The sequence below is a fragment of the Schistocerca americana genome, chromosome 7, assembly GCF_021461395.2.
Source record: "Schistocerca americana isolate TAMUIC-IGC-003095 chromosome 7, iqSchAmer2.1, whole genome shotgun sequence".
In the NCBI taxonomy this organism is placed as follows: domain Eukaryota; kingdom Metazoa; phylum Arthropoda; class Insecta; order Orthoptera; family Acrididae; genus Schistocerca; species Schistocerca americana.
Genome location: NC_060125.1, coordinates 486,501,120 through 486,526,879, shown reverse-complemented (window position 1 = coordinate 486,526,879; position 25,760 = coordinate 486,501,120). Strand labels below are relative to the sequence as shown.

Sequence of the window (25,760 nt, the reverse complement as noted above, 5' to 3'; positions counted from 1 at the left end):
CTAGTGACTTTACTTGCCACAGTAACGTTTTCTTGTTTCCAAAACTAAAATCAGTAGCTGAAGGTTGTTGTTTTGATGCCATTAACAATATTAACAAAACTTTGTTATTGATGCTGAAGAAAATTCTAAAAGAAGCTTTTCAGGACTGAAAAATAAGGCAGAAACACTAACGGGGCAAGTGTATAAATGGGGAAGAGTGCTCTATGAATAAAAACCCTAAAGTTTTGAACAGACACCACAGAAACGAATCTGTATTTCATCTTTATTAAGGGTTATAAATAAAACTATTAAAAGTTATGTACTGTTGGTCTTCAAACCTCTGCAGTGGGAGAATACCAATGGCTAAGAATTTCTGTGAAAACGTGCAATCTTCACCAAATAGCAGAACCTTCCTGGCAGTTCAAGAACAAAAAAGAAATAATTTTTACCTTGAATGTTCTCAGAAGTTGTGTTGTGATTGGTTGTTACTGTATACATTGTAAGTACATAGAATTGTTGGAACACCAATAAAATGAATTCTCTGTGATTTAATTAGACAGTAAATTAAATGTTTGGTAACATAGTAAAAAATTAATTTCTACTGGCCATTCTTTTGTAGATGAAATAACCCACAGAAATGATTTATTTACATTCTTTTTGTCTGTTCCAGTTGTGCCTTGTGACTGTTGCACTCTTCGAGACATTGGCTGATTTTGACTGTGAAGACATCATGCTAGAGCTCGTGTTGCGTCATTTGGTTCCATGCCACCATGTGATGGTATCTCAAAGGGTCCGAATACGTGATCTTGCTCCATACTGCCAGAGTGCTGTTCGTTTCCTGTCACTTTCACCAGCAGCTCTGCGAGGAGGTATAGGAGTCAGTGCCAGGAATGATGGACCTCCTTCGTTGCCAGTTCCCCAGAGGCCAAGACACCGACCTCGTCTTAGTCTTGGTGGTCAGGAGCGTGATGGTCCTCGTTCCCTACCACCTACTACACCACCTAGTTTGTATGGTGATTATGGAGCATATCTCCGTGATGCTAGACGCAGGGTATTAGCATGTAGGGCAGCTTGCAGAACCTGGTCTCATGCTTATGATGGGGAGGACCCACCACGGGACAGAGTGGGACCTACTGATGGACAAGTGGATTGTGAAGCTTCATTACCTGTAGATTTAAATGGGAAGGTAGACTATGATTCCAGTGCAAAGTCTGAAGTTGACAGGTTGCATGATGAGAGAGATGTTAAAAATGCAGATATAAATTCTGTAGCAGAGTGCACATTGCAGACGGATGACAAGGGTTTATCACAAGTTGAATACACTCAAGAAACATCCAACAGCATAGGAGCTTCCTCTAGTGATAAACATAGAGCGATACAGATTGAACCAAAGGCTGAACTTCCTCACTCTGTCAGTGCAGAACTTTCTTCTCAGTCACCATCAGCAGAAAACATGAAGCTGAATGGTACATTGGAAGCAGTCAGGAAGTCTGTCTCGGAACCAAGAATTCTATCAAGGGCATTGTCGGTGACTACTGGACCACCAGATATTGGTAAGTTTGTTTCCATGAAAAACTGGCAGTTTTCATCATATTTATTGAGCTTCAACTTATTCTCCTATTACATGTATTTTTCATTGTGATTCTTTATGTGATTTGAATTGAGAGATGTGCCCTCACTTGTAGTAAATTACATCTGATTGGTGTTTATACAAGGGTATCATCAAACACAACAACTGAGTTGGTTCTGTAATTCAGTTTGTCAATATTGTACTTCCTTTTCATTCGTGTAAACTGTGTTCCTTTCCAAGGTGTCAATGTCGAGAATAGGAGTGATGCAGATTTCATTTTTTGGGAAAAATACTGAAGTTTTTGTAACAATGCATAACAATGTCTACATGACATTTGGACTGACCTTTCACTCTTATATGAAGTGTATGCTAAAAAAAGTTTGTAAGGTCAATGTGTAATGTACTACTCTGTTATTACACTTCATTGTTCTTCTAATGTAGATTCTCCATGTGGTCTCTGGAATGACAACCTTTCAACCATCGGCTGTAATTTTACTTCGTTTTCCACTCTTGGCCAATTTAAGCTATTATGCTATTGTCAAGCAGTAGTTGGTGTGCATGACACGCACATCAAATGTCATGTGGGAATGGCTTAGTAGCCAAAATAAGCTAATTGTGGAAAACAAACAGTAAGTACAGTCAGTGGTGGAAATATTGTCACTTCAGAAATTTTATGCGGCCATGATACTTGCACAAAGAAAAGTAATCTATATGGGTTGTTACTGTAAAGTAACTTGGGAAAAACCTAAAAAAAGCCTAGGATATAAACTTTTAATGACAAGCACTCATTCCAAAAACAACATATTGTTATTTAGTGTGGATTTTCCTGATGGCATGTTCCAGTTACTAAGGCTTTTATCACATAACACCACCATCAAATGAGCACGTTTATACATTTGGGTATAATGAGATGTTACATCTAGTCACTGCTTTATTGCATTAGATAAAATTTGATCTACTTGTTGAACAATGCCACACTGTCGACTGTCTTTGTAATTGTCAATATTTCCTCTGGATTGTCGCATCCTGGAACATTATTCCAGTACAGGCCATACAATGTCTTCTGAAGATAAATTGCAGATTACCAGCATCATACCAATTAACAAAAACATGCCTTCTGCTTTATATTAACTAAGGCTACATGATTATGACTGGCTATAGCAGAGGCTTATTCTGATGCATTCAAAGGCTACTACATTTTTACTTTCCATAAGTTTCACAGTGTTGCACTTGTCTCCGTCAAATGCTGTTTGCTAGCATGTGGACTAAAGTGATACTTCATTAAAGTGTTACCCAATAGCACTAAAATTTTAATTGATTTACATTATCTAACATTAAACATAGGAAGTGATCATTGTTACGTGAATAACAGCAAATTCAGGTATTAGTGACCCCTTTATAATTTTTGTATTACATTTCTTTTGTACAGCAGCTCTGTGTTCCAAAATGCTGTTTTCTTATATGTTAATTTTAATTTTAGGGTCTTGAAATACATGAAGGCATGTACACTGTGTTGAACAAAGTCATGGGATATCTCCTGATATTTTGTTGGACCTCCTTTTGGCTGGCATACTGCAGCAACCCGACATTGCATGGACTAACAAGTTGTTGTAAGTCCACTGCAGAAATAAGCCAAACATAGCCATTTCCAGTCAATGGTTGGTTCGATTGGACCAGAAGACCCAGTCTTTCCATGTAAACACATACCACACCATTATGGAGCCACCATCAGCTTGTACAGTGCATTGTTGACAAGTATGGTCCATGGCTTCATGGGGTCTGTGCCACACTTGAACCCCACCCTCAGCTTTTACCAGCTGAAATGAGGACTCATTTGACCAGGCCACTGTTTTCCATTCATCTAGGGTCAAACCGATATGGTCACGAACCCAGGGGAGGTGCTGATGGTGATATCATTCTGTTAGCAAAGGCACTCACATTAGTCATCTGCTGCCATAGCCCATCAATGGCAAATATCACTGCACTATCTTAACGGATAGGTTCATCATACATCCTACATTGATTTTTTTATTTTATTTTATTTATTTATTTTTTTTTTTTCACGCAGTATTTCTTGTCTGTTAACACGGACAACTCGAAGCAAAAGCTGTCATTTTCGGTCATTAAGTGAAGGCCGTCAGCCACTACATTGTCTGTGGTGAGAGGTAATGCGTGAAGCATGGTATTCTCAGCACACTGTCAACATTGGGGATCTCTCAATATTTAATTCTCTAGCGATTTCTGAAATGGGATGTCCATCTGTCTAGCTCCAACTACCATTCTGTGTTCAGAGTCTGTTAATTTCCATTGTGTGTCCATAATCACATCAGGAACCTGTTCTCGTGAATCACCTGTGTACAAATGACAGTTCGACCAAAGCATAGCCCTTTTATACCTTGTGTACACAGTACTACCGCCATCTGTATATGAGCATATTGCTTTTCCAATACTTTTCTTCACCTCAGTGTATGTCATTTAAACTTCAGTTTAAATTCATTTAAACTTCAGTCTAAATGAATGATTATCAAAGAAATACTGTTTACCGTTCCTCACTTTTCCTGTCCTTCGGCAAAGAGAGTCTTGGGATAGATTCAGGCAGAAGACACAGCATGTGTTCATGTATTCTCATGGGCCCCTATAGCCGTAATATCAACAACATGATCAAAGTAGAGAAATTTTTGCTAGCCATTTATTATTTTAGAAATAGGCCAGTTGATTAGAAAATAAAACAGCAGCTTTGTGATAAGCCTAGTGTATTGTTTCTCATAATGAAACTGAATATACATTCATCTAGATCTTTACACATCTGAATTGGTGATTTTGCATCACATTTCATTTAAATTATTGTGTCTTAAATATCTCTTTCTCAGCTTGGTTGTGAAACAGATGGATGTGCAGTTTATTTTACAGATCTCCTTAGTGTGATGTATTCAAATAAATTCAGCGATGAAAAATGGTCCCAGCATATGAAAAATTTGCTAACATTGCTATGCATTTGCATTAACTCTTCTGTCTACACAAATAAAAATGTAAATGTTCATGTGTACAAAATTGTAAATCTCTGAAAGTTGTTCACTAATTGCTTCAAAATTTTGACACAACATTGCATTTGAATATGCGCGTGTATTTAAATACCTATTTTTTAATATTTAGTATATTAATGAATATGTAGTGGGGGAAAAGTTCTTGACTGACTTGCTTCAAATTTATAATATGTAATAGTGAAATGTTGTTTGCAAACAGAAAAGTTATATTTATGTCTTGTCAGCTTATTATTGCACTACTACTACAGAATCTGAATTTGCAATAACAGTAAACAAGGCTCGGGGTCATCGGGTGGGGTGTAGGAGGGGGGGGGGGGGGGGGGGGGCAGAGGAGTAGGAGGAAATGGATGTTGAAAGCAGAAGGTGGGAGATGGACAGAGAGAGGAGGCAGGAGGAGATGGACAGGGAGGAGGTGGTGACTGGCAGAGAAACGAGAAGAAAGAGGGGGGTGGAGGAGGAGGAGGAGATTAGGATGTATATTCAGTTGCCATACACATTAGAAATGTGTGCTTCATAATTTCTTTCTTTTCCCTTTAACCAGGTTACACCATAGGCAATGTGTGGCCGTGAACAGCTAGTGTATAATAAAACCTAATGACGTGACCCAGTAGTTAACATACTGGTTTTGTATTCAGATAACACAGGATTTAGCACCCCAATAAACAATTTAGGCACAGGTTTTCTGTGCTTTCCTTAAATCAGTTGAACTGAATGTGTGGATGCGTGTTTTGAAAAGGGTATGGCAGATTTCCTGTTCGTTCTATGTTCTACCTGAGTTTGTGTTCAGTCTCTAACGGGCGTATTGTAGATAAAATGTTAAGTGTAATGTTTATTGCTCTCTTCCTCCTCCTCATCCTCTTACTCCTCTAAAACTTTTTGCAAGAAGTGAAAACATAGTGCACCTCACACATAACAAACTTTATACCACTTCCATCATTGTAAGTTGAATAATATGAAAGTTAAAGTGAGTAAAAGAAAATGTAACATTAAAAGTTTACTATGTGACGGATGTGGCAACTATGCTCCATGTTTCCCTGTGGTCCTGTGAAGGTGTCAATCCCAAAGTAATTTTGACAAGAGTGTACTTGTCTTGCTTATTTAGTTATGAGCTACAGCTGTGACTTTCTTTTTCTTTCTTTTTCCCCCTCCATGAAAAAAAATTATGAGAATACAGATTTAATTTAGACAGAGAATGTGTTACAACTTACTATTCAAATGTCTCCTAGGTCCATTCCTTGACACTTTACTACGAAAACTGGAAACACTGCCATCAAATGGCCTGTATGTGAACCTGCATTTGACAGGCCTGGTTTCTCGCCTTGCAGTCTATCCACAGCCACTGCTGCATTCATTCTTATTGAATCATTCACTCGTTTTTCAACCCAGCGTTCGGTCGCTGTTTCAGGTATGTTATTGACTGTAAGTATTGTGCTATATTAAAACACTTAACAAGATGTTCCTGTTACTCGCACACCTATAATTTTACTTATTGACAGCCAGAAGGTGTAATAAATTTATATCAGTATAGATTATATAAAAAGAGTGTATGACCACCCACCTACCATCTATATTTGATTAACAGAATATCTTGTGCTTTGTTTGTTGGAAATTGGAACTAATAAAGTACACACTAAGTCTGTTAAATAATGATCTGCATAGATAGAAAATAGTGCTACTTAGATTATGAAAGTACATCACTTAGGGTTGTTATAATGTATTTATTATAGATTTTATGTAGATTCTATATCAACAGCGTGTACTGAACTATATAATTTAATTGTCAAAAAACCAGTAGTGGATGCACAAATTTGTGTATTATATTTCCATACAGAAAATTTTCATGATAACCAGATATTTCAGATACAAACAGAAGAGAAGACAAGAAGTTAGCCAAAGCTTAGATCAGAAAAAAAATTTAGGATCTCATGCATCAAGAGTCACATAGCTGTGTAGGTGTGGGGGGGGGTGTCTTACCATATGAATAAGAACCAGTACTAAATTTGATATTTGATAGATAGTTATCGACATGATATATGAATAGAGACTCTGTACTTTAAATGTATATTACTTGACATTTAACATAAACATTAATATTCACACTGAAACTTGTTTACAGTTTTCTTAACATAATGACATGAAGCAAAAAAGAAATGAAATCAGAACATCAATTACACAAGTTTATCGAAAAACCAGAAGAAAAAAAAGACTTATATGTACAATAGTACAGCGTTGTTGTTGTTAAAATATCAGTGATAAAGCAAATGTGCATTTAAACCTGAGAAGCTGGATGTCATTTGTCATGTTAGAGATCGTGGAAGGAAGGACTAAATTTAAAAAAAGAAAGAAAAATACGATGATGGAAAGAAATGTGTGACTCGGCAAATTTTGATGAGAAGATCCAAAATAAATATTGAAATCACAAAGTACGGAAGAGATGTGATAGGAAGAAGGTTAAAAGTTTATTGGGGAGAATATAATGGCTGTGGACAGTAAAGAAAGATGACCATAAAAATTAATGATTGGCTTATGTCTAGACCAGGTGGCTGGTGGAGAAAAATAATACGTTCCATAGTCACATTCTAACTGTGATGTGAGGCACAATTATCAAACTGTGCACAAGGTAGAGCAGGGACAGTAGTGATGGTTATTGTGCTACAGAGTGAGTACTGCAGCAACATATTGGCCGTCGTATGTGTAGATGGTCTATATCCCCCGTTTAACTTTTGGACAGGGTGCATCCTCAGAGACTACACTTGCACAGACACATCGTGTAGGTGCTGTGACATGCAGTACCGAGGTAGCATGGCTGTATTTGTTAGCTTTCACTGAAGAACAATGTCGTCTGAGAACTGAGATGCGAGTTCTGTTTATGTGTCTGCTTGAGCTCGTTGGCAATATATAGTATTAGGTTTCATCAAAAGTTGGACATTAGATAGGGTAGTAGTGGGGCTGACATCCATTGATCACATTCTGTAACAATTACAATGTGTGATAAAAAGATACAATCGTGCCTAAATTTCCGGAAAAAAATTGTGTCCATTTGAATGGTAAATTTGAAATAAGGAAAGTATCAGAGGTAAGTTTCACTATTTTTGAGTTCTTTCTGAAAACAACAGTTAATATCCCAACCATGTTGAAGTTGTGTACATGCAATTTAGAAGTTATATTTGTACCTTTACTCAAATAAGTTCACTACCAGAGGTGTGGATTTAGCAGTTTTTCTTAATTAGTTTACTTACCGACTTGCACAACCAGCCACTTTTTATGTAACTTTATTTAAGGCAAGATGTGCTTCAGTTTTTCACCCATCTTCACTTGGTGTAATACATTTATATCTTCATCGATACTCTGTTTTCGCAGATTGCATTTTGAATGCTGCAGCTGCCCCATGAAAAATAACAGTTCCCTTAACTACTGTGTTTCCCAAGTACATTTGTTTAATTTACAGTTAGTTCCACTTTTCTTCTGTAACTTGTAGCTTGTTGTTTCATGTTTGCATACAAAAAACACATACTATTAGCTTCAGTGATGTGCTGGTGTGCTGCAGCATTCACAATGTGGCAGACATAGGTGTTTGTTTATATCACAGAATAATCCAGAAGTCAAGTTACCATTTTCTGATACATCCAGAAACTACTACTGAACTCAGCTGTGTTTATAGACTTAATATTACTGACTTTAAACTTGATACGTACCTCTGTATGAATACTTAATGTACAAAAAGTGTCTTTTAATTGTGCCTGTCTGCAGCTTAACATGTCTTCTTTATGGTAAGTAGCGATCTTTTTTCCTACATTGTTGATATTTTCAGTGGAGTTTCCATTGTTTAAATTGATTAGTATGAAATGCATACTGTTGTAATAATAATCTATCAGAGATATTAAAAAATGATTAGATTAGGGACCAGCATAAATGGTTATATAAGTAATGTAATAATGCATGGCTCCCATTAATGGAATGGCAACTTAATTAGCATGGATATCACAAAAATAATACAGCAAATTTTACGCACAAATAGTAAAATCAAATAATGGAAACTCCATGTTGGAATATCAACAATATTAGGAAAAGGATAGACTACTAATCACTGTAAAGATGACCCATTGATTTGCAGACAGATACAATGAAAACAGTGTTACACATTATAGCTTTCGGCCAAAGCCTTCTTCAGTAAAGAAAACACACACACACACACACACACACACACACACACACAAAAATCAAGCGCACCTCACACACACACACACACACACACACACACACACACACACACACACACACACACACACACAAAAAAAAAATCAAGCGCACCTCATGGAAACACAACTGCTACACCAGCAGACCAGCAGATGTGACCAGAATTCCAGTCCCCACAACACAATATCATCAGAAAATAGCAATAGCTTCATCTCCCTTCCTTTATAAGATCATTTTGTCTAATTCACAATTTTATCCATCACCATTATAAATAATGATGGTGAAGCCACACTTTCTTGTCTCAGCCCCATAATATTCCTAAACCAAATAGTTCTAAGTGCCAGTAAGAAAGCTTTTGTTCCATGTGCCATTAATACAGAGGCACTAAGCTTTATTTGTGATAATAGAAATACAGTAGTAATATTTTAACTTGTAGAACTGTAGTTAACAAAAACCATTTCTCATTTATTTTACATTTTTTACTAGAGAATAACAAAATTAAAACCATGAAAAAAAAGTCTCTGAGTATTGGTTCTATTTCCTCCAATCGTGGAATCAGATGTTGCAGAGTTTACTTTAAAGTTCTTGCACTGTAGAGGAAGAAATTGGAACATTTTCAACCATCTGCTATGGTCTTCCCCCGTTTGAATACATTTACATTTTTCCATTCTTTTAGTTCAGAGTAAGAATTTTTATTTGATATGAATGACCATGAGAGTCTTTGATCATATTGGATTTGGAGATATTACCTGCCTGCATTGACAGCAGTGTTTCAGCAGCATCGTTAAAATCAAATAGGTCAGTTGAATGCATTGGAATTACATGAAATATGTTCATAGCTTTAGCTCACTCAACAATCTTGTTTAAATATTGTGGATTAAAGACATTGACCTATGGCTCTTGGAATTACTGAGGGAAGCACATACCACACACACTTTTAATAATGAATGTTTGAAAACTTCCCTCCATGATTTTACATTTGGAACAAGTCTAGAGACATGCAACAGAGTACCGAGAACACAGTAGCACTGAAAATGTATTTTGTGAGAAAGTGGCACTTAGAAAGTTTTGGAATTCCACTCTTCAATTGGAGGCAGTATTGTGCATACACATCTTACTAAACTGGTGGTTCGATAATATTGGCACATGCCGTGCTGCATGCTCTGTGGCATAGAGGTTAGCCGTCGCTTACTGCAGGTTGCCAGTTCAAACCCAACTACCAATTTGTCACTTGGTATTTATCATTTCTGGAAGGTTCTAGAAAATCTTATGTTTGTAATGTTTGTATGTATTCGTTGTTTGTATAAATAGCGGCATGCTCCATCCAGTAGCTCAGTTCAGTTCTGTTCTGGCTGTACGCTGGAGTTCACAATAAACATGCCCTCAGTGCTAAGTGTTGTACTTCAGTAATGACAGTGCTTTTGGATTTGGGTTTGAGTGTTGTTATGATCTTACTTTTTTTGGTGGGGACTTTAAAACATTTACGTCACTGTAGCTCCAATTAGGCAGTTCAAAAGCTATTGCTTAAATGGACAGGGACCAAAGTACAGTCAGTACTTTGTTCCCACAGTCTGTATATTCAATCATTTTGTACGGGTGAAGCAGCTTTGGATCACTACCCACAACTCATCCCTAAGGCTATGTGTACTGGAACAGCGAAATTGATGAAAGAGAAACAGCTGAGATCTATTGATGAAGAATTTTGCTACCACTAAAGACTACACAGTACTGGAACCTGCTGTCAAACTGCCTACAGGATCTTGTCTGACCAAGAAATGATATTGGTAAGTGTCAGCCATTCTGCGACAATTTTCAGATGCTTTAAAAACCAGAGTTTAAAAAGTGGCCATCTGTGAAACACTGTATCAAATAGGGTGACACACTTAGCTAACAACCTTATAGGCACAATTTGCAAGGAGGTAGAGAAGATGCTGCAGTATTACATAATTGAACCTTTAGAGAGTCCTTGGTACTCCATTGCAGTCTTTGTAGAAGAGGAGGATGGCACCTAGTGTTTCTGCATCTAGTACTGATGACTGAACAAAATAATGAAAGAAGGTGTCTGTCCATTACTGTGCATTGAGGTTGCCCTAGACTGTGATCATGCAGTCAGGCAGGCTCCCAGCAAACTGAGGTTGGTGAGGATGATGGAGGAAAGACTGCTTTCATAGCTCCTGACGACGTTCATGAGTTCAAAGTTATCCCGTTTGGATTGTGTAACATTTCAGACACCTTCCAATGAACTGATGGTCAAACTGCTTCAACACCTTACATTACATGTTTTTGCTATCTAGATGACATGGTAATTTTTTAAAGACATTTGAAGAACATCTAAGCCACCTTAGACAGCCTAGAGAGAGAGAGAGAGAGAGAGAGAGAGAGAGAGAGAGAGAGAGAGAATGGCGGCCACCTGTGTATATTGTATATGGGCTTAACAACATTTGCCATTCTCTCTCTCTCTCTCTCTCTCTTTCTCTCTCTCTCTCTCTCTCTCTCTGTACGCATATAGGTTCTCTAAGCTATCTGACAATAGTTGAAGTGTGTTCAGGCTGCAGGTCTATGCCTGAATCTGAAAGAGTGCCTGTTCCTCACCAAAGAAAGAAAAATGACAGATTTTTGACTCCTAAGTACATTTGTGGTGCGAAAAGTTTTCTCAAAATTTGCTCATGCTACTGGCGATTCATAAAGCTTCTGTGACAAGTTATGTACCTCGCAAGAACTACGGCAGGAAGATACCAAATTTTCCTGGTATGTGGTATAAGAAAGATGTTTCCTTGTCCTTAAGGTGGTGCTAACAACTTTTCCAATTCTAGCATTGTATGAAAAGAATGCCAAGGCAGAACTTCTCTCTGACAACAGCTGTCTTTGGATAGGGGCACTCTTATACACGTTCTGGAAGTTGATGAAAAAGATGATAGCTTATGATTGCAGATTAATTTTCAAGACTGTGAGGAAAAACTCCTACAACTGAGAAACAGTGCCTTGCAGTTGTTTGGGCGTTCAACAAGGGCTGCCCATATTATTTGACAAACCATTGACTGTTGTGACTGATTCCCAGTGCTGATTGATTAGTCTAAAGGATTCATCACATTGTCTGGTGAGATGATCTCGAGGCTTCATGAGTACTAACTCACAATGGTATACAAAAACGGATGCAAAAACAAGGACACAGACTACCTTTCAAGGAATCCTTTTGGATTGCTGCATTAAATGATGTTTCTGCTGAATGAAGAAACTGTAGAAGCCTTAAAGAATGTGGAGCTGAGTAAAGTAGGATTCCAAGTAATAAATGGAGCTGGTCAGTGTGGCCGAGCGGTTCTAGGCGCTTCAGTCAGGAAACGCGCGACCGCTACGGGCACAGGTTCGAATCCTGCCTCGGGCATGGCTGTGTGTGATGTCCTTAGGTTAGTTAGGTTTAAGTAGTAGTAAGTTCTAGGGGACTGATGACCTCAGATGTTAAGTCCCATATGAGAAAGACATTGATCCAATAGGATGGAAATAGTGGCTCACCATCCCAGCTCACCTGCATCAGCAGTCCTAAAGTATTTCCATGATGCACCAACATCTGATAAGCTGGGATTCACAAAGACACTAGACAGGATCAGACAAAGGTATCACCGGCCAAGTCACTAGCAATCTGTTAGACGCTATGTGAGCCACTGTAATCAGTCCCAATTGTGGACACACATGCCTCAGTTACATAAGGGGCAAATTGGAATTGACCCCTTGGGTAGGTGCCCCCCCCCCCCCCCCCAAAAAAAAAGAAAGAAAGAAAAGGGGGGATGGATGGATAATAGTCTGCAGGTCTGCAGTGAATATGTCATCTGCTATGCTGTCACCAAAGCTGCACAGACTGCCAAAGCCCCAGAAATTGCAAGGTTCCTTATAGAAGACATTATTTTGAAGTGCAGAACACCCCAAGCGGTGATCTTTGACTGTGGGAAAGTTTTGCAGTTAAGAGTAGTATCAGAGCTATCCCTGATGCAGAATGACAACTGTCTATCATCCACAGATAAATAGCCACACAGAGTACTTTAACAGATGTTGGCAGATATGATCTTGATGTTCATTGATGGCAGACAGGGATACTGAGATACAATGCTGCCCACCTTGAATTTGCATATAACACTGAGAGCCAGACATTACAGGCATTACACCATTCTTTCTGTTTCATAGTCGTGAGGCCGTAATGAGAATTGATACGCAGTTCCTGAAGGATGAATACGTGAAACACCTCATCACTAGGATCAAAGAAGAAAACACAGCTGGCTTGCATAAGGACCTTGGAAGTCCGGGAGAAGGACCGAGAGTGCTACAATGCCAAGCAGCAACCAGTGAGATGCAGCGTGGGAGACTTGATTTGGATTTTGATGCTTGTGCAGAAAGTAGGACTTTGAAAAAAGTTACTAATGTGCTAATTTGGGCCATTTTGTATCATTAATTGCGTACTGGGTAGGATATATGAGGTTGAGGATTGTGTCCACACATAAGGAAGACAAAAGTACAAATGTGTCATCTGTGTCCTCCGAATGAAGCCCTACTACAGTACTGATGCGAAAATTGACGTTGGGGGCTGTTAAAGGAAATCGAAGACCTGCTAGCCGACCATCAAGCTTCTACTGGAAGGGCTACATTTGATGCACGTCATAGTGAAGAGTATGTGACAACTTAACCAGGATGTGAGGATCCACCAGTGCTGCCATCCAGGGGAGCATTGACAAGATTTAAATCCAGGGTGCTGTAGTTGGCAATTTGCTATTATTCCAGGAGAGGGAGCAGGGCACAAGCTGTGCAGCATGCAGTGTGCCATATCAGTTAGCATCACTGGCTGGAAAGCTGCAGGGCACCAGTTCAAACCCACCCAAAAGCAATTATTTAGTATTCATTCTTTCTGGAAGATTTCAGAGATTTCTTATGTTTGTAGGTTTGCATCTTCTGCAATATTCAAAGTCTGTATTAAGAGCAGCACACTCTGTTCATGAGTTCAGTTCCATTCTAGCTGTTCGTTGGTATTTGTAATAAACATGCTTTCAGTGCTAAGTGTTGTACTGGTGATGCTGCTTTCGGGTTTGTACCTTATTCTGCTTATAGTGTGGCATTATCCACACTTATCAGTACATGCCTTCTTTGAAATAGGAATTACTGTATTCCCTTCAAGTCTGAGGATATTTATCTTGGTACATACAAATCTTACGTAAAGGTGAAGTTTTGTTGTTCAAGTCTACCCCAAGGGCCTTGTTTTGACTTACAATGGGAGGTCCACAGGGATGGGAGCAACCCTTTGAAACCACCTGTGTGTGGTGGTGTAGATTACGGTCTCTGGTATCACACGCTGCAGCCATTCACCAGAGTGGGACCTTGCGTGCGAGTAATTGGTGAAAAAGAATGTTGCGTGATGCCCTAGAGTAGGGATGTCCAACCTTTTAGCTTACCTGGGCAACATTCAAAGAAGATGAATATTTTTGGGCTGCACATGATGTACACAACACTGACAATAAACTGCTGGGGGTGGGAGGGTTGGCGGTGGGGGGGGGGGGGGGGGGGGGTGAGAGAATAACATTGTACACCCCTGCACTAAAGCATTAAAATTAAGGACATTATGTACAGTGGTGGCTTAGCACAGTGGTTTGGATACATTTCGGACATGCTGAAGAAGCCGGTTTTGAATCCTATTATCTGCTTTGAAATTTTAATTTTTAAATCTTTATAGAAATTACTTTGATAATTATTTTTATTCAGTTAATTGTATTTTTTATTTCTAATCCTATGCTGTGTTATTTTAATTATTTCATTTTTTGAGAGTGTGATTTTAATTGTATTTATGTACTTATTGTTAAATTTAAACATTTGAAAATTTCGATCTGTCAGTTAAAAAGCAAAAGTACAAATAATATATTTATATTGGCTGTACAGTGGTGTGAAGAATATGTTTTTTGTTGCAAGATGTACATTTTTAGATGGTTTTCATCAAACAAACATTTAAAAAATAAATTAGTTTGCACTTTGCACAAAATAGTGCAGATGAAGATTTTTCAGAAAGAAAAGATTATATATAAATGAAAACTCAACCTAAGTGAGAAATAGAAATAATGTAAGCAGTAACATAAATGGAAATATAAAATGATAAAATTAAGAAATTAAATTGAAGCCAATACATAAAAATAATTAAAATTACTTGTACAAAGATTCCAAATGAAAAAAGAATGGTAGGCAAAAGACATTGAATGAATGGAAAAGTTAATTATGATTAAATTGACATGACAAAGAATTGAAAATAAAAACAATTAATTTAATAAAATAATGATCAAAGTCATTACAGTAAAGATTTAAAAATGAAAATTTCAAACCATCTGGTAGCATTCAAACCTGCAACCTTCAACAAGTCAGAAACCTATCTTGACCACTGCACTACTGCACCACTGTAAATAACTATTAATTTTAATGCTCTTGGGCATCGCGTGACATTATTTTTCATTGATTATTCACAAACAGGGGTGTACTTTAGTGAATGGCTGTAGGGTGTTATACCTGGGATTCTAATATGTGCCATGATGGAGATGGTTTCAAAAAGTAGATCTCACCTCTGGGGAACCACCCCTTATTAGATCCTTTAGTATTCCATCTGATTCTTCTTGCAGTATCAAATATCCGAAGTCAGCTTCATCTATTTCCTCTTCTCTTTCTGCAATGTTGTATTCAAGTTTGCCTCCCTTATATAGGTAAAGTAGATAGCTAAATTTCCGCATCATGGCTCTAGATGGACCACTTGAGCTTGACTGATGCCGGGTCATCCTCTACCAGTGGTGTCATTTGATGGGAAATGGAGGAGCACTCCACTCCTCTAGTCATTGTTGGATTTCTTGTCCATGGAACCATTATTAATTGGTCAAGTAACTCCTCAGTTGGTCTCACAAGGCTTAGTTTGGCCTCACGAGGCTTAGTGCACCCTGTTACAATCCTCCGACCAAGGAAAAATTCCTGGCAATCCCGAGACTTGAACCTGTTTCTCCGCATTGCAGTCAGCCACCCTGACCATTCGGCTGTGGAGGCGGACTTCCCTTGAATATACCCTCTATGTATACCTTACACATTTCAGCCTTCCTTTCTTTGTATGGTATGGGCTTGCCTTGTGTGGTTGTAAAAATCACTCAAGGGCTATTTTTTCTCCAAAGGCTAAACATATTCGCGGGTGGGTGTGGACTCTGACCATAATTTGATGATTGTGAACTGCAGATTAAAACTGAAGAAATTACTGAAAGGTAGGAAATTAAGGAAATGGGACCTGGATAAATTGAAAGAACCAGAGATGTTCGAGAGTTTCGAAAGTAGCATTAAGTGACAATTGACTGAAAGAAGAGAAAGTCATACAATAGAAGTTGAATGGGTAGCTTAAAGAGATTTAGTAATTTAGCAGCAGTGAATCAAATAGACAAGAAGACAAGGCCCAGCAGAGATCCTTGGGGTAACACAAGAGCTATGGAATTTAATTGATCAAAGAAGAAAATATAAATATGCAGCAAATGAAGCAGGGAAAAGGGATTGTAAGCATCTAAAAGTGATGTTGATACAAAGTGCAATATTGCAGAGCAGTAATGGCTAGATGGGAAACGCCAGGCTGTCGAAGCACATATGACTATGAGTAACGTAGATGCCACCTATAGAAAAATTAAAGAGGCCGTTTAAGGAAAAAGATAGATACATATAAAAGTAAAAGTGATACATTTCCCAGCTTTCGGAACCACCAGTTCCTTTCTCACTAGAGGTTGGGGCCATCTCATCTTGGGATTTGAGTGACTTGCTCTACCTTTTTAACTTTTGCCACCTTTATGCTCTTTGTTTTTAACTTTCCCACTTATCCATTCCTCCTACTGCTGTTAGTTCTGAATGCTAGAAACGGTATGATTTCCACTTTTATTGTATCTATCAGCAGTATTACACTTTTCATGTCCTGAAGGTAAATGCTAGCCAGCAGTTCTGACTCATATTTTATTAGTTTTCTTGACGGAATTTTCCTTTGATTCTATAAAAATACATTCTGCAATCTAAACATCATTATCTGCAGAAATTGACAGTTCATAATTGTTATGCTACTGAGTTATTATAAAAAATTCCTTTTGCATTATCTGGTTTTTAGTTAATTCATTGAAATGTAGTTATTATTGTGAGCTAAATCATGTAATATCTTTCTGATGACAGGTTCTGGGGTCATTGAAGCATCGCCTGGATGCAACCCTGTCTCGAGCTCCTGGCCGTGCAGAGCAGTTGGTAACTGATGCAAGAGATTTCTTACTGGCTCGTGAAGAACGCCTCGCCAATGCCCGACGTGCTGTTGTGGCTACAGCTGGCTCATCACCTGATCCATCTGGCAATAATTTTATCAGGGGTAACCAGTGTTAGTTTTAACGTGTTCTGTAAATAACTTATACAACACCACCTGATTATGTGAAACATATTATTAGTTTCACTGTAGTTATATATATTTTAGATTATATCTTTTCTCAATGACAGTGCAGAATATTTTTCTGATAAAAGAATTTTCCTTTCTTTTTTGTGCTGAGTAATCTGTTTATGGGATACTGAATGAAGGCGATTTCAAGCTTATATCACGAAATGTAATAATACATAGCTTTGTGTGAACATGAAGGTGAAATAAATGCAAAGGGAAGTTGTGATAATGAAACTAAAAAGAGGACTAAAAATTCTGGTGCACAGAAGTGGATGTACAAATTGTGTTTATTGGAAGAAAAAGAAATTGGAATCCCATGCTAATACAGGTTTTAGTGCAGCCTGGGTAAATGCAGAACTTTAAACTATTTGCTGTAGGGGAATACAAAATAGAGAATTGAGCTGGAGAAGGTAGATTGCTACTTACTGTAAAGAAGACATGCTATGTTGCAGACAAGCACAATTAAAACACACGTGCATAAAGCTTTCAGCCACAGCCTTCACCAGCAAAAGAGAAACACATGCCATTCATACACACAAGCAAGCACACCTCATGCACACATGACTGCCAACTCTGGCATGTCAGACCAGAGTGCAACTGTCACGTGGAATGCAAACAGCAATCTGGAGAGGACAGGGAAGGGGAAGGGATAGTAGTGTATGGGTGGGGAATGCTGTCTGGCAGATTGTGCAGGGACTAGAATGCCAAAAGGTGCAGCACCAGGAGATTGTGGGGCAGGGAGGTGGGGAAAAAAGGAGTAAGAAAGGAGAGGAAAGGTGGGCTGATGCTTTGGCAGAGGGTGGCAAACAAAGAGAATGGAGACGAGAATGGGGAGGAGATGATAGGACAGAGATGGGATGGAAACTGTTGGGTGGAGGGTGTAGGCACAGTATGTTACCTATGCTAACAGATGTCATCCTTGACTGACTGTAGGAGAATAAAATATGACTTAGACACAATTTCCAGTTGATGTGATGAATGGCAGCTTCTTCCAAATGTTGAAAAATGTAAGTTAATGCAGATGAGTAGGAAAAACAATCCCATAGAGTTCAAATACAGCATTAGGCTGTACTGCTCTACACAGTCTTACTGGTTAAATATCTGGGCATAATTGTGTGAAGTGATATGAAGTGGGACGATCATGTATGGCTGGTAGTAATGAAGGTGAATATTCAACTTTGGGATATTGGGAGTATTTTAGGAAAGAGTGGGTAATATGTAAAGGAGACCACATATAGGAAACTAGTGCAACCTATTCTTGAGTGCTGCTAGAGTTTTTGGGACTCCCACCAGGTCAGATTAAAGGACGATATTGAAGCAATTCAGAGTTGCGTTGCTAGATTTTTTTACCAGTAGGTTTGAAAAACACACTGATATGGAAATGCTTCAGGAACTCAAATGTGAATCCTTGGAGGCAAGGCAATGTTCTTTTCAGGGAACACTGTTAAGAAAATTTAGAGAACTGACATTTGAAACTGATTGCAAAATGATTCTACTGCTGGCAATGTACATTTTGCATAAGGCCCATGAAAATAAAATAAGAGAAATTAGGGCCTGGATGAAATCATATAGATAGCTGTTCTTTTCTTTGCACTATTTGGGACTGGAACAGGAAGGGAAATGACTAGTAGTGGTGAAATGTACCCTCTGCCATGCACCGTATGGTGGCTTGTGTAGTAGGTATGTAGCTAATATAATAATCTATTTTTGGCTTTTCACCCTTTTCTTTTTCTCTTTTAAAATTACTAATTTGTGAAGCATCTTCAGTGGCTTGTAATATACTGAGGTCACAAAAGTCGTGGGATACCTCCTAATATCATGTTGGACCTCCTTTTGCCTTACAGAATGCAGCAAGTCAACATGGCATGAACTCAACGAGTTGTTGGAAGTCCTCTGAAGAAATATTGAGCCATGCTGCCTCCATCACTGTCCATAATTGTGAAAGTGTTGCCAGTGTAGGATTTTGTGCACGAATTGAACTCCCGATTATGTCCCCTGCAGGTGATGTCGTGCTGTTACTTAGACACTCATATCTGTTGTCTGCTGCCATAGCCCATTAAAGCCAAATTTCACTGCACTGTATCTTCTGATACATTTGTCGTACTGTAACTCTAACCCTACTATTGTACTTTAGTATGCTTTTATCTAAATAACAGAAAACCCTGTTTCTATGTTGCCACGTATACTACACACCAACAGAACAAATAGTCCTCTCACAAGAAAAGCCATGTATAACCCCCTTTCTAAAAATTAGGTTGTTTCCAAATAAAGTACACTATGGGAAGGCAGTCCTGTTAATCAATAATTACCATTTTTACAGGATTTGACTGTGTGTTGTGTCTAATGAATAAGTAAATCTGACTATTCACTTCTTTTCCTAAGATCTTACCCAGCAATTAGATAGAAACGCAGTGTGAATAATATTATACTGAAGCTAGGATAACTCAGTTCCAAGTACATTTAGTGGTTTAAAACGTGTACTAATGGTCCCCAGCCTATCCAGGCAATGAAACAGTGAAGTATTGGAAAAGCAGAAGTATGAATTTTGCCTACTTTCTTGCTATTGTTTAATACGGTTCTTCAAATAAATATTATTCCACTTAAACAATGTTGGACTACACCCTTATACACTAAGCTTTTAAAAGAGAAAAAGCCCTGTAGATAACTTCAAGGAAGCAAAATAATAATAAAAAAAAAAAAGGCCACAGGGGACATTTAGAAAAGCACTTTCCATAAGCAACAAACTTAAATACTAAAATACACACTTTTTATACTTAACATTTCACTTCAAGAAAAACTCTTTCTTAGTGGAATTTACTTTCAAAAGCTATTACTCTTTAAACTAATTCCATTTAGTCATATAACAGATTCTAGTAACTTGGCTTCACTCTGATTGAATTTTATGTAAGCAAACTTTTACTATAACTCTTTGCAATAATTAAGAAAACTTTTTTTTTTTACACAAAAACAATTTAAATGGTGCCTCTTTATATTAACTTGGCAGTTCATGAGTGTGTAAAACAGGATACTTGGTTTAATCAAACACCAGGAAGGAACCTTATATAAACGTATGATTAGGATGAAATAACAGGGTGAACCAGTTTCTTTAAAAACACAGTGTACATTAATGGTTCACATTTTACAAAAGTAAAATTACAAAAAAATCTTATCTGGTGGCTGTAGGCTTGAGTATGGCGAACAGCTATGATGGCTACACTACCCACAGTACGACCTGCAAGTATCTTGCTGTATGAGCTCAATTCCTCTTCTTGGCTTTGTTCAATTTCACATACTCAGCAACTTGCTGCTATGCTGTAAGTCGTTTGCGATCTCCAACCGAGGCATTTTTTTGCAAATTTGCTGGCAAAGCTTCTCCTGCTCCACAAAGGTGTTGCCTCAGTGACTGCTTGCCTACAGAATGTGTGACTGACTTCCTGCACTTGCTCTAGGTAGCATGTGAATTCACCCGTGCCACCTTTTCCACTCCTCAGAGCCACTTTTGTTTTGAACAAAAGTGCACTGGCTTTTACAACAATTATTTCTTACATTGTTCCTAAGCATGACCATTTCTTAAAGTGTCAAATTTATATCAGTATGAACAATTTATACACACAAATATTTTTAAATACAAAATGTCATCAGAAACTTATTTAACATGATAAACAATTTACATAGTATTTTACATAAATTACTCACATACAATGCAAAGAACTTAAAAATCCAGTATAGCACACTTTATTTTACATCTACAGAAAATATAGTACCAATATGCAAAAATTTTAAAGCAAAACAAATTATAAAAATTTAAACGAAACATAAACATATAATCTTATAGTATGTCCCACATTGATTTCTGTAGTTATTTCACACAGTGCTGCTTGTGTGTTAGCACTGACAACCCTACACAAAATTTGCTACTCTCATTTTGCTCGAACTACCATTCTGCGTTTAAAGTCTGTTAATTCCTATCTTGCAACCATCTTCATGTTGGAAATATTTTCATATGAATCACCTGAGTACAGATGACAGCTCCACCAATGCACTGCTCTTTTATACCTTGTATATGTGATACTACCACCATTTGTATATGTGTGTATCACTATCCAATAACTTTTGTCACCACAATGTCCGTGTTTGTTTTATGTAAATAATATTTGCATTAGATTACGTAAATGTAAATGTCGTGTGACTAGGGCTTCCCGTCGGGTAGACCGTTCGCCGGGTGCAAGTCTTTCGATTTGATGCCACTTCTGTGACTTTCACGTCGATGGGGATGAAATGATGATGATTAGGACAACACAACACCCAGTCCCTGAGCGGAGAAAATCTCCTACCCAGCCAGGAATTGAACCTGGGCTCTTAGGATTGACATTCTGTCGCACTAACCACTCAGTTACGGGGGTGGACATTAGATTAGGTGTCACAATAGGAATGGATGATATTCAGGAGTATGACAGCCTCGATCATTCGAAACAAAAAGGTCTAGTAAACATGGGTTCTAAAATGCATACCTGAAGAAGTGGTGTGTTTCAAAGTAGGAAAGGTGAAGTAGTGCCTGATAATGATTACGGATATGTAACTATATTACAATTTTTTGCTATTCTCTTATTGTTTGGCGAGAAAAAACATTTTGGAGCACAAACTTCATAACATTACATTTCTGTTTGATTCTACATGTGATTTTGTGATCATATTAATCCATATGTGTCGTCCTGGACTGGTACTTAGTTGACCAATGTATGATAGTTGGCCTGTGGACACCAGGATGGTGTATAAAATAGTGATGGATATAACAAGAAAGAAAGATCACAATAAGCACAAATTTGACATTCACAGAAAGCAAACAGCAGCTGACACAACTACACAAACCACATCAAACCACCCACAAAACTGCAAACTAGTTGGTCTCAGCACAGCATACACAGACTAGATAAAATCCCACTCAGCAGAGAAAATTATGAAAAAGAGTTGTAAACAATACAGCAATACAGCTCATAGCCAAAAACAATGGATAAATGTCAACAGAATACATAAACTCAACCCCAAAATAAAATAAATAAATAAATAAATAAAAATAGCCCAAGAAAAATGAAAGTAAGCAGAGGACACAAGCACCACTAAACACAAACAGGACAGACACTACAGTACACACACAAACACACAGAAGGGGAACACTCATGACATGACTAACAAGAAGAAATGTTGCACTTTATCACACAAACACAAATAAAAAACAGAATAGCAAATACACTAAAGAAAGAAGGGTAACATGTAAAGTATAAAACAAGAATCACACTCGTATCACATTTACAAACACCAATGAGGGGGGGGAAAAAAAAAAAAAAAGAAAAGAAAAGAAAAACAAGCAGTTCTTGAAGAGCTACTATATCTCAGTTAAAATGTCAAGATCACAAATTGCTGTATCTGGGAATGTGCAGGCAGAAATTTCAAAACTAGATACAAACAACACATAAGAGGCTGGAAGTATTAAAATAGCCATTTGATTTTTTTTTGCTGAACACCTAATAAAGCATGGGCATGACCATCTAACATGGTCCGTCCCGGTAGCTGAGTGGTCAGCGTGACAGACTGTCAATCCTAAGGGCCCGGGTTCGATTCCCGGCTGGGTCGGAGATTTTCTCCGCTCAGGGACTGGGTGTTGTGCTGTCCTAATCATCATCATTTCATCCCCATCGACGCGCAGGTCGCCAAAGTGGCGTCAAATCGAAAGACCTGCACCAGGCGAACGGTCTGCCCGACGGGAGGCTCTAGCCACACGACATTTCCATTTCCATTTTACCATCGAACATGCAACAGGATATAAAAATTATTGTCATGAGCAACTACAACAGAAAACCCCTAATGTTACATCAAAATTTCCACTAAAGAATCCTTGCACTGAACAAGAAAATTTAAATGACTAAATCAAAATAAGTAACAATTCACTGATTATCTTAGCTACTGAAACAATAACTGAGATGCAGAACATATCTAGGTTAAATAACAACTCAATCTCCCAAACACATGGACACTCCAAACAAAGAAACATAAATATTTAACTAACACCACAACAAAAACTAAAGATGAACAAAACAATACACAGCGACAGTTGGAAATACTGGATATAGTAAACACACACACTAACAACATACAGGGAACTGTGAAAGATAAGTGTTCGATAGAAATGTGTTAAAAAGATGCAAAAAATCTGACATCCTCCTGTACATAGGCCATCTGGATACAACTCCAGGACAACACATATGGATTAATAAGATCACAAAATCATAAGTAGATCCAAATAATAATTTAACCCTATGAAACTTGCTCTTCAAAAGTTGTTTCTCATTTAACAACAAGAGAATAATAAAAAACTGCAGTGTAGTAGCTTATCTGTAATCATTATGTAATGCAGACATTATATACATAAGATAAACATATTTCAAGGTGCAGAAAATGTTTCACAAATAAAAAGAACCAAAATGGTTGCTGCCCAAAAGAAACAGCTTTTCATTTAGTTGCATAGGCAGACCACATCTCTAAGATCACATTTAGCTACCTGCAAGGATACATGTGTCATTATCGGAGAACGCAGTGACCACAGTGCAGGCATATGTTGTTTAATCTCCACTCATTGTATGAAAAGTTTATCTCTTTGGGTATTACTGTTCCATTGTTCTCAGTTAGGGAAATTTATGACTCACACTAAATCGTAAGTGGTTAGTAGCACATTGTGATCATTTTTTCTGCCACATTCCTAAAACAAGCTAGCATAGAAATCTCCACAAATTAATTTTCATTTTCCCTGTATGACAGACAGCACAATAAGGAATCAAAATTTTTGATGATAATTTCCCAGATACTCAGTGGGTACCGTAAGTTTTTATCATCTGTAAGCATTCCTTTTTCCAGTATTTGGTCATGTCTATATGGCCTTATCTGTACAAAATATGCTTATTTTATGTTTATATCCATTTTCATGAATATGATATGTTCTCCTTCATCCTTCTTATATCTAAACGAATAATCAGCTAAAATATAACTTTGTTTCTGGTTCTTGATTTTTCCAGTCAAACTAACAACTTGGTTTATGCCCCTCTTTCCTCCTCCCCCTCCTCCTCTAACACCTCTAACAACTGATTAACCAGGCCTCCAATAGCCACAAGAATTTTCATTTGTTTCCTGGTTCACCCTTTATGCTAAGAGATTTACTAAATTGTTTTTGCTCTCCCCCCACACCCTACCCCATTCCGGTGTTGGCCCTGATAGATACACCCTCTTAACCCAAAATAGTTCAAAGTTATCCCAAAATTGGTTGGAATGACTTGTAGGTGGACAGCGGTAATCATACCTTTTAGCTTTGAAGTATTTTGACCTCGTTTAGGTAAGAAGATTCTTATAAGTAAAACATAACAAAAAATATGGTTTGTTCCAAATATTGGATCAGAAGTAATGTTCCCTTGTTTAAATTTGGTTTCAAAAGAGTGCACCTAGGATCATATCAGGGAACTTGTAGCCAAATCTACTGATTGAGACACATTTGAACAGCATGTTTTCTATGTTGTAATGTATTGAGGCATTTAATGTTCAGAAATTTTCTTTTTATGTATCCCATGACATATAGTAGCACAAAACATGTATTCATATATACTGCTCTTTCAGTTACTTTAGTTCACTTTACGTGTAAATTTCATGTATTGTAGACTCATTTTTCTCTCTTATCACACTTTTTGGACATTCAGCATGAACATCATCTACAACACTCATTGACTTAACATGTCACACAATTACATTATGAACCAGGGAACAAAATCTTGCACTGCTGTCTGTATATATTAAATTAATGATCATGTGTGTTTAACGTGTAAAAAAAAAAAAAAAAGAAGAAAAAAAGAGAGACCACAGTTGTGCAATACTTCTGTTTCAGGAGAGAGCAAAAGGCGAAGCTTCACATCTACATTATCATCAGTATTCCGTCGAGCTGGTGTTTCAGTCCCTGTACATAGCCTAAGTAACCAGATCTCAGAGACACCAGATGGGCGCCCTATGAATAATAGCAGCCAGCGTTCAAGCCCTCGTAACAGGTATTTGTTAATTGTTAGTCAGTTGTAGTTTTGGAAGCACAGGGTTGGAGAAGACAAAAGCAGGGATTTATAAGGTTTTGGAAATGGACTTGTTGAAAATGCTCTTGTCCTATACTACTTCTTAATTGAACAATTCTGTGTATTACATGTAAATCTATTTAAGAAAACACTAAAACATATGCACAGTTCCAAATGTCACACTTCTTTTTATTTTGTGAGTCCATGAACTGGTTATCTGTTGCACAAGAGTCATCTTGCATAAATCTGCAGAAATTCTGTCTTAGGCACCTTGCGAGTAAGATACATACTAGTTTTCACACTGATGGAAAATATGGAAGCAAGAGGATGGTGTTCAGTGACAGTGTGATCTACTGTCTGTCCTGCAAGTATTTTCCAGATTTTAATACTGTTTGCCACCTCCAAGACACAATTTTTTTCTCATC

At 37.7% G+C, this 25,760-nt stretch overlaps 1 protein-coding gene across 2 annotated transcripts in view; it reads left to right on the top strand.

Annotated features, from left to right (window-relative positions):
- The window catches only part of LOC124623162 (FHIP family protein AGAP011705-like), a 238,587-nt gene that overhangs the window by 186,639 nt on the left and 26,188 nt on the right, over positions 1–25,760 (top strand). For both annotated transcript variants that reach the window (XM_047148962.1, XM_047148961.1), the window contains exons 8-11: positions 650–1,532; positions 5,820–5,998; positions 16,987–17,173; positions 25,161–25,317. In XM_047148962.1, coding sequence (XP_047004918.1) covers positions 650–1,532; positions 5,820–5,998; positions 16,987–17,173; positions 25,161–25,317 — 1,406 coding nt within the window. The remainder of the gene's footprint in view (positions 1–649; positions 1,533–5,819; positions 5,999–16,986; positions 17,174–25,160; positions 25,318–25,760) is intronic.